Source organism: Salmo salar, chromosome 09 (assembly GCF_965601325.2).
Source record: "Salmo salar chromosome 09, fSalSal1, whole genome shotgun sequence".
NCBI classification, from domain to species: Eukaryota; Metazoa; Chordata; class Actinopteri; order Salmoniformes; family Salmonidae; genus Salmo; species Salmo salar.
Genome location: NC_138299.1, coordinates 34207415 through 34222540, shown reverse-complemented (window position 1 = coordinate 34222540; position 15126 = coordinate 34207415). Strand labels below are relative to the sequence as shown.

At 42.3% G+C, this 15126-nt stretch overlaps 1 protein-coding gene across 2 annotated transcripts in view; it reads right to left on the bottom strand.

Annotated features, from left to right (window-relative positions):
• Positions 1-14915, bottom strand: part of LOC106611231 (protein transport protein Sec23A) — a 37527-nt gene extending 22612 nt beyond the window's left edge. For both annotated transcript variants that reach the window (XM_014211225.3, XM_014211226.3), the window contains exons 1-10: positions 14764-14915; positions 10460-10693; positions 5568-5712; positions 4849-5165; positions 3442-3586; positions 2808-2966; positions 1868-1983; positions 1407-1530; positions 1033-1113; positions 705-794 (exon numbers count right to left, since the gene is read on the bottom strand). In XM_014211225.3, coding sequence (XP_014066700.1) covers positions 705-794; positions 1033-1113; positions 1407-1530; positions 1868-1983; positions 2808-2966; positions 3442-3586; positions 4849-5165; positions 5568-5712; positions 10460-10680 — 1398 coding nt within the window. In that variant the 5' untranslated portion in view covers positions 10681-10693; positions 14764-14915. The remainder of the gene's footprint in view (positions 1-704; positions 795-1032; positions 1114-1406; positions 1531-1867; positions 1984-2807; positions 2967-3441; positions 3587-4848; positions 5166-5567; positions 5713-10459; positions 10694-14763) is intronic.
• Positions 14916-15126: the final 211 nt, after the last annotated feature.

Genomic DNA, 15126 nt, shown 5'->3' with positions numbered 1-15126 from the left:
GTCTCTAGTGGATCTATACACCAAGATCATCATATCAGCGATCTTATCTGTTCTGTTTCTAACTGAAAAGGTTAGCTTACAATGCACATTGTACAGTCAATCAGAGACATTGGACCATTGTCTGTTTGAACTACAATGTTGAACTACAATGTTTGAACTAGATTGCAGACAGTACTAAACTGTACATATACAAACATTACTGTCTATCCAAACGTTTTCTTCCTCAATAAATATACCTATGGCAACACTGCCCATCTAAAATCATTTAAATGTAATCTTTCAGTTTATCATAAGTGGATGTATTGGATTAAAATGAATGTGATCATCTCAATTACATTTATAGATCCATTTTATACTACTGTATGTTTCATAAAGAGGCCATAGTGGTTTAATATACAAGCACACCATCTGGTGGCACAGTGATACTGTTGCACCTCTATCCAGTACCTCTGACCAGCCCAGTACAGCAGTGGAAGAGATCACTATGGAACAGCTAGTACCCTCTATGGTGGTGCAATCAAATTCTCTGAGTCTTTGGCACAAGTGGAATATTGCTCTGTGGATCACCTAATCTCAGATTACTGTGATATAAAAACGACTACTTAGCGATCTTGACAATAAAAAGCTTTTAACACAAAACATGGCAGTTATTGACAAAAGTAGCTTAGTGATCACAATCCAGAGTGTGTAATATGAAGGCATACCTGATTGACCACCTCAAAGTACACTGCCAGAGTGGTGTTATGGTCAAGACCACATATCTTCCATTGAGATGTACCCCCTGTTCCAATTTCCTTTAAGGAAACAAACAGAAGGTATCAGTATCAGAATGACATTGTTCTAGAAGGGATCAGAAACAGAGCAACGTTGTTGCATCTCCTTCGGCAGAGATTCAGGACACACAATATTCTGGATAAACAACTACAGTTACAAAAGGGTTGACCGGTCAAAAGTACAAGTCTGTTCTGCATATCAGCTGATTGATGACGTAGAGTATTCGGTCACTGGTCTATGTATTTGACATGGACTCACATTTTCAGACACACACGGTCCTTTGGCATTTAATGACACACATGGCCCGATGGCTCCTGAAATCTTGATCTCTCGAGACGTCTGAAATGAAGAAGGACAGGTGATATTAGAAGATATTAGCAGTTTGCACACAATTCTATTTGGTAAAATACAAAGTCAAGAAATCTGAAATTTCCCATCGAGTTTTATGGATAGAATCAACTGTCCAAGAGAGCATGTCGCTCTGTTCCAATATCCACACTACGTAGAAGCAATGTATTGGGTATGCGTGGACAGTGGCCGTGTTCTAAAATGACACCCTATTCCTTAAAAGTGCACTACATTAGGTAAAACGGTACCATTTCAGACACAGCCAGTCTGTGCAATGGCTCTACCTTTATCTCCAGAGTGCCAGCGAAGGCCATCTTGAAGGCTCCAGACACATCTTTGGTAAAGACCCTCTGGAAGGTTTGTTTGAATAGTGAGGTGTTGAAAGAGTCTGCCATCACCATGTAGCCTCTGCAAAACAAATATACTCATAGGAGTTCAACTATACATAGGGTGAATCTCAGAAGTCTCTCTTCGCCGCCTCCTTTCTCCTCGCCTTCCTTCTCTTCCTCAAAGCATCAGACGAGAGCATTGGAGAAGAAGAACAGAGGACAAACTCTCCTCTTACTATGGGAGGAGCCAGTGTTATTGACATATGTGTGTGTGTTCAGCGTATCAAATGGCACTCTATTCCCTATATAGTGCAATACTTTTGACAGGGCCCTGTAAGCCCTGGTCAAAAGTAGTGAACTATATAGGGAGCCATTTTGGACTCAGCCTGTGTGTTCACCAGACAGAGCGTCCTCACCCGGTGTGATTGGAACAACACTTCATCTCCAGCAGTCCGGTCTGGTCCAGAGCACAGGCATAGATGTCTATGATGTGGCCGTTGGTGGAGGCACGGCTCGCCAATGCCTCGTAATGCTGAAAATGAAGAAAAGGGTTTTACCCCAACTTCATACAGGATAAAAAGAGGATCCAATATCAGGTTGTTTTCTGGATCAAAAAGGGGTGGTGTGCGTGGCAGGGGGCGTGGCACTACGCTCACTGGGCGTGGTTGAATTTCAGAGAACATTTTAGAGGCCTCCCATCTTGGTGGTGTAGAGATGTTTTTGCATTTTCAGTCAATTTCCTGTAATTCTACACATTTCTTCATTGAGGTGAGAGAAATGTTTAAACGTGTAAAGGACATTTCTGCAATTCTACACATTTTGCTATGGATCTGAAAGAAAAATGTTGCAGTTTTAAAGCTATTTTACATCGAATCTTCATATTCTGCCATGGAGCTGAGATAGCAATCAGTTTTAAAGCTAATTTCCTGCAATTCTAATGCTATGTTCCTTTGCTCAAACATAATCAAATCTTTACTGATAAATTCATTGTTTGGGGAATTTTCTATTCTACCTAACTGTCTAGCTTTTATGGTGATTATTAGTTCTCAAATATTATAAAAATAAATTTAAACATTTAGGCGGCCGAAAAAAACACTTAGGAAGCCCGCCCAAGGATTTCCATGGCAGAAAAATCCCATAATATAATATACAGAAAAAGGTAATACCTGTCTGTAACTTGTTATGCTATAACACACATCTAGCCATTTAACTGATTGTCTCACTTTAATGTGGTGTAACACACGACTTCATCATCATTCACAGACAGTGGCAACGGACCTGAAAAAAGTTCAGATCATGGTAAACTCATCTAAATAACAGGAAAAGTGAACAGTCAAAGGTTGAGCCAAAACTTACTTTGGTCCCCTTTTTCATGAACTTGGCGTTGTCCTTCTCAATGTCGTGCCAGGAGCGAATAGGGGTCTTTAGCTCATCTCCTACCACCATACCTGGACCCTGAGTGGCTGGTCCACCGATAAAGGTCATGATGCGTGCCCCAGTGTTAGGGAAGGTGCACTGGATGGTGGAAAAAAGGGACATTTTATTACGAAACATTTCTATGAAGCTGAGTAAACAATGCAACCCAACACAGACTAAAGCTAGTAATTCTGGCCTGTTCCCACGGCATAATAGGTTTATACATCTTACAAATCCTACTTCATACAGAGGAACACAGGGAAATATGAATTTGAAGTAGTGTGCGGGGGCTGATCAGACTAAAACGGTAATATTGAAAATGGTGTCATTGAAATATGTACCATTATATTCCAATAACAAATATGAACAGACCTGGGTTTAAATATTATTTAAAATCTTTCAAACACTTTGAAAACACTTGCTTGAGTCTGCCTGAGATGCCAGATAACTATTTTATTGGTGAGGTTGGGTAAGGAAAAATCTATCAAATCAAGCAAAAGTATTTTAAATATTTAAAATACTATTTCAACCCAGGTCTGCATTGAGGCAGTTTATATTTCTGTCTAGGTCTAACCTCCAGCAAGCCAACAGCGATGGACATGGCCGACCCTAACGAGCGGAGGGGCCGTTTGCCCTGAGTGACAGGCCAGGGATCCCTCTGGAGCTCTCCGAGCAGGTCTGTCAGGTTCATGTCAATCTTCTGGACAGGCTGGAGGAATCTAGGCAAAAGGAAATAAATCCTAAGATTAGACTCATTTTGTGTCATGCTAAATTATTTTAATGTACAGTACCAGTCAAAAGTTTGGACACACCAACTCTATCCAGAGTTTTTCTTTATTTTTACTATTTTCTACAATGTAGAAAACTATGCGGACACATATGGGAAATAAAGAAAAAAAAAAGTGTTAAACAAATCAAAATATATTCTTCAATGCAGCCACCATTTGCCTTGATGACACCTATTTCATAGGTTTGATGTCTTCACTATTATTTTACAATGTAGAAAATAATAAAAATAAAGAAAAACCCTTGAGTGTCCAAACTTTTGACTGGTACTGTATGTACTGCCATGGCATTGGTGTGTGGCTGTATGTGTATTTTTTTTCTTATACATTCAATAAATCAGCCAATTCAACCAATCTACAGACCAGAATAAAAAAGTTACTATACTGAACAAAAATATAAACGCAACATGCAACAATTTCAATGATTATACTGAGTTTATGTAAGGAAATAAGTCAATTGAAATTAATTAATCTATTGATTTCACATGACTGGGCAGGGGCGCAGCCATGGGTGGGCATGAGCCCACTCACTTAGGAGCCAGGCCCACCCACTGGGGAGCCATGCCCAGCCAATCAGAATAAGTTTTTCCCCACAAAAGGGCTTTATTACAGACAGAAATACTCCTCAGTTTCATCAGCTATCCAGATAGCTGGTCTCAAATGATCCCACAGGTAAAGAAGCCGGATGTGGAGTCCCTGGGCGAAAACTGCGTTGGAGGCGGCTTATGGTAGAGAAATTAACATTTAATTATCTGGCAACAGCTCTGGTGGACATTCCTGCAGTCAACATGCCAATAGCATGCTCCGTCAAAACATGAGGCATTTGTGGCATTGTGTTGTGTGACAAAACTGCACATTTTAGAGTGGCCTTTTAGATTCCCCAGCACAAGGTGCACCTGTGAAATGATTATGCTGTTTAAATCAGCTTCTTGATATGCCACACCCGTCAGGTGGATGGATTATCTTTGCAAAGGAGAAATGCTCACTAACAGGGATGTAAAAAAAATGTGCGCGCAAACTTTGAGAGAAAAAAGCTTTTTCGTGGTCTGAAAAATGCCTGGGATCTTTTATTTCAGCTCATGAAAAGATGGGACCAACACTTTAGATGGTGCGTTTATATTTTTGTTCAGTATACAATGTCAAAACAATGCTGTAGACTGTAGCTTTGTAGACTGTAGCTTTGAAGAGTGGTTTACCTGTTGGAGAGGGGGGGCTGTGGAGCTTGTGGTCCCCGTCCTGCCTGTGCAGCAGTGGGTTTGGTCAAGCCCAGCATCTCCTGCAGCTGCTTGGCGTTAAGGTCTTTAGTTCCCCTGAAGACGTAGCTCTTTGAGATGCCATCGCAGCCCAGCTCGTGGACCTGGATCATGCGTCCGAAGGTGACGAGGCCAACCAGGGCTGTAGGAGGCAGCAGCGACAGGGACATCTGTAAGGACTCCTTCAGGGCCTGCAGGTCTTCATCCTCCATGCAGGTGTCCACCACGTACAGGAAGACCAGAGGCATCTGGGGACCTCTCTGTGGGGTAAAGAGAGAGAACCTGGTCAACTATCCTATTGCATAAAACAGTGAAAGGATGCTAGAATCCAACAGATGACTGACAGTTTCATTTTTACCTCTCTGTGGGGGTCAGGGGGACAGCAAACTCATTTTAAGGTGGAGTAATAAAAAAATGACAAAATGGTTTTCAAGTAACATTATCAAGATGTATGAGAGGTCCATCACAGGCCTTGTTTTAATGCACTAAATGAAAATGAAATAACATAAATGTGTAGGAAAGATGAGATCTTATTCTGAATGCTGTTAAAAACTATTATAAAACGGATAAAATTGAGATAAATGAAAATATTTTGATTTGGGGGAAAAAAAAATACTGTATTACAATATGAGAATCCAGCATCGATCAAATAGAAACATTACCTGGACAACATATTCAATGGTGGAGAACTGTGGCAGCAGCTCAGCTGGCTGGTTCACCTCTGATATCCCAGCATAGGTAGGTGGAAACTGATTTCTCTGATAGCAGAAGTTGCAAGCCCATAGTTTGGCTCCGTAATCCACTTGGCTAGGTTGAGAGACAAAATGATTGTGGTAAAAATCTGAGAGAGAATGACCACACAGTTTAGTGGAAATTCCACTGTAACAGAATTACGCTTTGACTCACATTTTTCAACAAAAAACATTGATTTCAAAGTTTAACAAACAATACAACTCTATGCACAAGGATTACTGTCACGTCCTGACCAGTAGAGGGTGTAGTTGGGTCAGGACGTGGCAGAAGAGAAGTGTGTTTTTTGATTGTTTCGTTTATTTTGGCCGTGTGACTTCCAATCAGGCACAGCTGTAGAGGGTTGTGGCTGATTGGGAGTCACACATAAGTAGCCTACTTTTCCTTTGGGGGTTGTGGGTAATTGTTTCTGTTCGGTACTGTTTAGCTGTCGGTACTGTTTAGCTGTCGGTACTGTTTAGCTGTCGGTACTGTTTAGCTGTCGGTACTGTTTAGCTGTCGGTACTGTTTAGCTGTCGGTACTGTTTAGCTGTCGGTTGTTTCTTGTTTTGTAATTATATCTTGTTTTGTAATTATATCGTGTTCTTTCTGAATTAAATTATGAACACTAACTCCGCTGCACCTTGGTCTTCTTCCGACGACAGCCGTTACAATTACGAAGAAAATGTACACAGAACAATTCACATACACATTTACTGGAAGAATGTGCAGATGCAAAGTTTGGTAACAGAACTACGGTAAAATGTCTCAGTTTGTTATGCAACCACATTTTCCAAAAGCTCTTAATCGGTTCTGAATTACAATTCAAAGATGTGGCATGACACATTGAGTTTGAAAAAAATACATACAGTATTTTGGTTATTCAAATACAGTAGGAGACAGACTCCGGTAACAGAATAACGGTTCCCTGATCTGTACTACACAGAAATTCATTATGGATATGTATATCATTCCCGTCATGGTGATGTATCCTGAATAGGTACACAAAGGTAGAAATAGGCAATATCCTTTATTTGCATATTTGGGTATTATTCTAAACACTGGCTATTATTGTAATGAGCTCAGCCCCTAACAAGACCACATCAGGCCCACCGCGGCCCATAGTTTGGGAAACACTGTCAGAAAGAGCCGTGAGAGGTGACATTAACTTGAGAGAAAAGAGAGAGAGCGGCAGAGAGACAAAGGGAGGGGTTGTTCAGACTCTTTTCACAGTCTTGCTTTGACCACCAGACAGAAAGAGAAAAAAATAAACAATTATGAGCTGAACATAATAGTATGCCAGAGGAATGGAGGACAGTAGCAGGTGACCTAACTGTGATTTGTGACTACTGATTTCCTATTGTAGCCAATTCAATTGCAGTAATTTCATTACTGATTTGGTAACAGACTTACAAGTTTTAATCACTTAATAATTCATAAACAAACTTGATATCAGTAAAAACACAAACTAAATTGGTAGGTCTACCTTTACTTGTTACTTCTGTGAACTTTCATTATCCTCCCTCCTCACGAGGGATCGAAATTAGGAAATATCTTCAAGATATGTAGATTTTTGAGTTACAAGGCACAAGGCAATGTTTCTTAAACTTACAGAAGGCAAATAATTTATCCAAAACTAAATAGAAGTGCTGATATCAGTTGGAAGGGGTATTTACTTCAACATTAGTGTTTTGATGTATTTCTAATACCTTTTAGACAACATCTACCATAAGGTCTCAAGACCCCTTTTCCATATTTTTGACCAGAAACCAAAGCCTTTACTTACTCAATTTTTATATGCCTTAATTTCTCAAACATATAGACTCTTAGCTTTCATTTGACACCCAATTTGACATGCTCCTATGAACGTCACATGTTGGTGGTCATGGGTCCTTTTACATGGAAATGCTCCCAGACTACAACTATTTAAACAGTACATGTGAACCTTCTGAAGGCTGAGGATGTGTAAATCACCTGATTACAGTTAGGCTACAAATGGAGGAGTAGACTACAAGTCATGAATGAGGAAGAGAGAGAATAGGGCAGGGGTCTCCAACCTTTGAGCATGAGTGCTACTTTTACAAAATGAAACGTTGTGAGCTACTGATGTTTTTTCTTTAAAGAAAAAGCACATTCTTCTCCTCTCCCCTCCCCTGCAACACAACTCAGCTCCAGGTCCTTAGTGTAAAAGAGAAAGACGTGCACTGTTTTCCGTCAATATACCTGGTAAAATAATGGTTAATAAAAAAAACTCTAAAGGGGCCCTATAAAATCTGTTTTTTTTCTCCCCAAATTATGTTTAATATTTTCCAAAATTATGTTCCTAGTTTTATTTTTCCTGGCTTTAATTAATTTCACACTCAAATTTACAATGGTTCATCAAAATTGGATGTTCCGAGTCAATGTCAATGCTTAAATCACATCAGAAGACCATTTTTGGGGGGAGGTATAGAAAAAAAAGGGTAACAAATGTAGATTTGTGTAATTCCCCTTTAATTGGGACCTTTAATTGCACATCTAGTGTGCCATCTAATGTGCCAGTCTAGCAATGATTCTGTACTGCTGCTGCTCATTTCATGGCAAAGTTTTTAAATAACAAATAGATACAAATGATATACTTTTACCAGGTAAGCCAACTGTGCAGTTAACATTTAATTGAGAAGGTTTTGGGGAAAGTATTTCTGTCAACTCACAAGACGGTTATCACATCAACTGCCAGTGATGGGCATTCCAAGTCTTTTCGAAGTAGATGTCCTAACCGACTTGCCAAAACTATAGTTTGTTAACAAGAAATTTGTGGAGTGGTTGAAAAATGAGTTTTAATGACTCCAACCTAAGTGTATGTAATCTTCCGACTTCAACTGTATATTACTGTAAATATTGATCACTTTCCCTGTGTATGATCATATATTCTGATACATTGAATGTTAATACTGTGAAACTGTTATACTTTTTTTACCTCCTGTTTCAGGAAGTGATGTCACTGAATACTGCCCCTATATATATATATATTACCTTCCACCATCACCTGGGATATGGATGCCTGATGATGACCTAAGGGTCGAAACGTTGTTGTAAATAAATATCACCTGGGAGCATGAGCAGCAGTGTGCGGCGTTGTCCTTTCTGTTTTCCGTGAGTTTGCCTACAACTCCAGCTCCTGTGGAAAGTACCTGGATGTGTGTATGTTCAGCTTTTGTATCAGACCGTATACCACGGGTATGACAAAACATGTATTTGTACTGCTCTAATTACATTGGTAACCAGTTTATAATAGCAATAAGGCACCTCGGGGGTTTGTGGTATATGGCCAATATACCACGGCAAAGGGCTGTTCTTATGCACGACGCATCGCGGAGTACCACACCCCCTCGGGACTTGTTTTAATAATCGACATCTGCGGCTCAAAAAGCAATAGAAATAGCATGCAAATCAGGGAGCCAAATTACATTTGCGATTCGGGTTACCGACATTCACCAAAAAGAGCCGTTCAAAAAAGAGCCATTCGTTTGCAAACGACCCATCACTACTGACTACACAAGGAGTGCTAGACAAACGCCCGCACTACACAGACAGAAACGGGCAATATTTCTGGAAATTATTTGGCAGATATTGGCTTTATAAGCCAGTAGTGTCTAACCAGGGGTGGGATAATGTCAATGTTGAGTTGGTTAGATAGCAGCTGGAGTTTCCGGTGTCTGATACAAGGTAGATTTGGTTATGACAGAGGTGGAACACGTGAAAATTGCATGTACTTTCAGAATTGTTTGGCGAGCTACACATAGGTGGTCGGCAAGCTACTGGTAGCTCGCAATTTACCTGTTGGAGACCCCTGGAATAGGGAATGCTGCTTTGTTCCAGTGAAAAATAAAAAAGATTTGGAGCACAATTATCAAAATGTACCAGGCATTTATTCACTCAGTGGCCAGTTTATTAGGTAAACCACCCTGTTCACAAAAATGGTTCGCTCCTACAGGCAGTGAGTCACGTGGCCATGCTATATAAAGCAGACGGGCATCCAGTTAGTGCTTGAGTGAACGTTAGAATGGGCAAAACGAGTGACCTAAGCGACCTGAGCGTGGAATGATTGTCAATACCAGGCCTGCCGGTTCCAGTATCTCAGAAATGGCCGGCCTCCTGGGCTTTTTACGCACGACAGTCTCTAGGGTTTACCGAGAATGGTGCAACAAACAAAAAACATCCATTCAGCGGCAGTCCTGTGGGCGAAAACAGCTCGTTGATGAGAGAGGTTGAAGGAGAATGGCAAGAATTGTGCAAGCTAACAGGCAGGCCACAAACAGCGCAGTAAAACAGGGGTGTGCAGAACGGCATCTCAGAACGCACAACTAGTCGGTCCTTGTCACGGATGGGCTATTGCAGCAGACGATCAGTACAGGTTCCACTCCTATCAGCTAAAAACAAGAATAATTGGCTACAGTGGGCAGGCAATCACCAAAACTTAACAATTAAGGAGTGGAAAAACATTGCCTGGTCTGACGAATCCCGGTTCCTATTGTGTCATGCTGGTGGCAGTCAAGATATAGCATAAGCATCATAAGTCCATGGCCCCTCCTGCCTTGTGTCAAAGGTACAGGCTGTTGGTGTAATGGTGTGGTGAATGTTTTCCTGGCACACGTTAGGTCCCTTGATACCAATTGAGCAGCGTTTCTATGTCCCAAAGAATTCAGGCTGTTCTGGAGGCAATGGGGGGGGTCTGACACAGTACTAGATGGGTGTGCCTAATAAATGGGCCACCGAGTGTAGTGTATATCTGCTTTATTTGAACCGTGAAAAATACAAAAGTGAAAAAGTATTGTTGTCTCACCAGAGCGGGTTAAGGACAGCGCGGCAGGTCGCCCTGCTACACAGCACAGGCTCATACTGGATGGGGGGCAAGTCTGGGCGCTCCTTCAGGGGGGTGAACAAAGAGGCCACGGGGACCACCATGCGGGTGGCCTCCAGACGACTGGAGGGCCAGACGTTCCAGCTGAAACGCACCCCATCACGCTCCTCATTCTGGGCGATAAACTCTGGGAAGGTCGCCATTGCACCCTACAGACTGAGAAGGAGAGAAAGGAGTTTCTGCGTGTTATAGCAATATAGGCTATACATTTTATGGTCATGATTCCATTTGACATTTCAACATAGCATTAATTATATAATAGTCCACTGCACTGCAAGGAGTCTCATAATATTATATTTTTATAATTGCTTGGCTTTTTACCTTTGCAGTGTCCTGAGATACCCTTTTGGACTTTGAGCATAATGTTACACTCCAGCATGTTTACTTCCAATTTGAATGTGTCATATCAATAGACGGGTAGAGGAAATGCAGTCAAATGTGATGTAACCTATGCTATGGGAAATTCTGGCTTACTTCTACATGGGGGAAAAAATGGGTCTAAAAGTCATGGCTAGAACCTGGCTAAGGTACAGAATATGATCCTGACTGTGACCCACTTCTTCACCCACTGTCTGATCAAATGTTCAAAATAATTTACTTTGAAAACACACTGAATCTGAATAGAAGTCCAATCAAATCGTATTAGTCACACACGCTGAATACAACAGGTGTAGACCTTACAGTGAAGCCCCTAACCGACAGTGCAGTTTTAAAAAATACGGATAAGAATAAGAGATAAAAGTAACAAGTAATTAAAGAGCAGCAGTAAAAAAATAACAATATATACAGGGGGGTGCAGGTACAGAGTCAATGTGTGGGGGTACCGGTTAGTTGAGGTAGTATGTACATGTAGGTAGAGTTAATTAAAGTGACTATGCACAGATGGCAACAGAGAGTGGCAGTGGTATGGAGAGTGGAGGGGCAATATGAATAGTCTGGGTAGCCATTTGACTAGATGTTCAGGAGTCTTATGGCTTGGGGGTAGAAGCTGATTGAAAGCCTCTTGGACCTAGACTTGGCGCTCTGGTACCGCTTGCTGTGTGGTAGCAGAGAGAACAGTCTATGACTAGGGTGGCTGGAGTCTGACAATTTTTAGGGCCTTCCTTTGACACCACCTGGTATAGAGGTCCTGGATGGCAGGAAGCTTAGCCCCAGTGATGTACTGGGACGTCCGCACTACCCCCTGCAGTGCCTTGCGGTCGGAGCCCGAACAGTTGCCATACTAGGCAGTGATGCAACCAGTCAGGATGCTCTCGATGGTGCAGCTGTAGAACCTTTTGAGGATCTGAGGACCCATTCCAAATCTTTTCAGTCTGCTGAGGGGGAATAGGTTTTGTCATGCCCGCTTCATGACTGTCATGGTGTGCTTGGACCATGTTAGTTTGTTGGTGATGTGGACACCAAGGAACTTGAAGCTCTCAACCTGCTCCACTGCAGCCCCATCGATGAGAATGGGGGCGTGCTCGGTCCTCTTTTTCCTGTAGTCCACAATCATCTCCTTTGCCTTGATCACGTTGAGGGAGAGGTTGTTGTCCTGGCACCACACGGCCAGGTCTCTGACCTCCTCCCTATAGGCTGTCTCGTTGTTGTCGGTGATCAGGCCTACCACTGTTGTGTCATCGGCAAATTTAATGATGGTGTTGGAGTCGTGCCTGGCCGTGCAGTCCTGAGTGAACAGGGAGTACAGGAGGGGGCTGAGCTCGCACCCCTGAGGGGCACCTGTGTTGAAGATCAGCATGGCGGATGTGTTGTTACCTACCCTTACCACCTAGGGGTGGCCGTCAGGAAGTCCAGGATCCAGTTGCAGAGGGAGGTGTTTAGTCCCAGGGTCCTTAGCTTATTGATGAGCTTTGAGGGCACTATGGTGTTGAACGCTGAGCTGTAGTCAATGAATAGCATTCTCACATAGGTGTTCCTTTTGTCCAGGTGGGAAAGGGCAGTGTGGAGAGCAATAGAGACGGCATCATCTGTGGATCTGTTGGGGCGGTATGCAAATTAGAGTGGGTCTAGGGTTTCTGGGATGATGGTGTTTATGTGTGCCATGACCAGCCTTTCAAAGCACTTCATGGCTTCAGTGAGTGCTACGGGTCGGTAGTCATTTAGGGAGGTTACCTTAGTGTTCTTGGGCACAGGCACTATGGTGGTCTGCTTAAAACATGTTGGTATTATAGACTCGTACAGGGAGAGGTTGAAAATGTCAGTGAAGACACTTGCCAGTTGGTCAGCGCATGCTCGCAGTACACGTCCTGGTAATCCGTCTGGCCCTGCGGCCTTGTGAATGTTGACCTGTTTAAAGGTCTTACTCACATCGGCTGCGGAGAGCGTGCTCACACAGTCTTCCAGTACAGCTGGTGCTCTCATGTATGTTTCAGTGTTATTTGCCTCAAAGCGAGCATAGAAGTAGTTTAGCTCGTCCGGTAGGGTCCTGTGACTGGGCAGCTCTCGGCTGTGCTTCCCTTTGTAGTCTGTAATGGTTTGCAGGCCCTGCCACATCCGGCGAGCGTCAGAGCCGGAGTAGTACGACTCGATCTTAGTCCTGTATTGAAGCTTTGCCTGTTTGATGGTTCGTCGCAGGGCATAGCGGGATTTCTTATAAGCTTCCGGGTTAGAATCCCGCTCCTTGAAAGCGGCAGCTCTAGCCTTTAGCTCAGTGCGGCTGCTGCCTGTAATCCATGGCTTCTGGTTGGGGTATGTACATACGGTCACTGTGGGGACGACGTCATTGATACACTTATTGATGAAGCTAATGACAGATATGGTGTACTCCTCAATGCCATTAAAGGAATCCCGGAACATATTCCAGTCTGTGCTAGCAAAACAGTCCTGTAGTTTAGCATCTGCTTCATCTGACCACTTTTTTATTTATCTAGTCACTGGTACTTCCTGCTTTAATTTTTCCTTGTGAGCAGGAATCAGGAGGATGGAATTATGGTCAGATTTGCCAAATGGAGGGTAAGGGAGAGCTTTGTATCTCTGTGTGTGGGGTATAGGTGGTCCAGAGTTATTTTCCCTCTGGGTGCACATTTCACATGCTGATAGAAATTTGGTAAAACTGATTTAAGTTTCCCTGCATTAAAGTCCCCGGCTACTTGGAGTCCTGTGTCTCTGTGAGCGTTTTCTTGTTTGCTTATGGCGGAATACAGCTCATTCAATGCTAGTGAATGCATAGTGGTGCCAGCTAGTAGTAAGCTCATTGTATTGAACCATCACTAACCTTTGGTCTCCTGAAGTCACAATATTTGACCTGATGAGATTCTATCAGATGCAAATGTTCACAATTCCTTAATAGTTAACAAAGGTCTTTCAAAATGGAAACACTCACTGTATTGGGCTTTTATCTAGCTAGTTAAGTATCTGACCTGAATCAAACACTAAGTGTAACCGATGTGAAATGGCTAGCTAGTTGGCGGTGGTGCGCGCTAATAGCGTTTCAATCGGCGACCTCACTCGCTCTGAGACCTTGAAGTAGTTGTTCCCCTTGCTCTGCAAGGCCCGCAGCTTTTGTGGAGCAATGGGTAACGATGCTTTGAGAGTCCCTGTTGTCTGTGTGCAGAGGGTCCCTGGTTCGAGCCCAGGTAGGGACTGAAGTTAAACTGTTACATAAACACGCGTACATTGTGGTATAACACATTTTGTATTGTAGATATGTAGTGTAATAATGTTATCATGTACTGTTTTATCTTTTGTGTGATGTAAGTGCTTTAATGTGTTTAAACCTAGTAGTTGCTGCCTTGGCAGGAACAACTGTAATGGGGATCCCTAATAAATACAAATGGTGACTCAATCAACAGGATTTACAAACGGATGCTGGATTAACAGCAAAGCTATTTTGATTGAATGAACAACCAGTCTCTGTACAACAACATTAGCTAGATACAGTAGCTAACAAGGGCACGCCAAAAATAATTACAATTGTTGAGAAGATTTCACGAGAGAAACTCACATCACAAAAAAGATAGCCAACCAAAAAAGTAGACAAGCTAGCTAACTAGAATAAATCATTGCATTCACCATGTTAACTACCTAATTTAGCTTCAGAGTTAGCGGACCGACCGGCGAATGCAATGTGTAATTTTTTTTTTTTTAAATCACCCTGCTCAGCTCGCTAAACAGCTACACAACTGTAACTTAAGTATTACATCCAAAATACATTACGTAATACACATATCCCAAAGATATGTCTTAGTCAATATTTACAGCAAATAGTAGCACATTTGAATATTTACCTGATGTCCTCAGACTGGTTGTCTGCTACGTACTGTAGTGACAGTGAACAGCGCCAAGCACAACGTTGGCTGACAACGTAGCAAACAACATGGCTGCGAGGAGTAATGCCACGTCAAGAGGTGTCCAATCATAGCCCCTCACCCAAAATAGTTTTAAGGGCCGTTTAATGAGAGTTGTTAACTAGGTTTCATCACATTCTTATTTATTTTCAACAGTAATGTTTTGGACCTGTCTGGCTTTGTTCCAAAAGACAGAACTACCTATACAACACGTTCTGTTTGTTGGACTGATAAGAATAGGGAGACTATTGGTTCAACGTTTCCTTTGGAACACATTTAATATGTGAAGTGCTTGACTTGGGC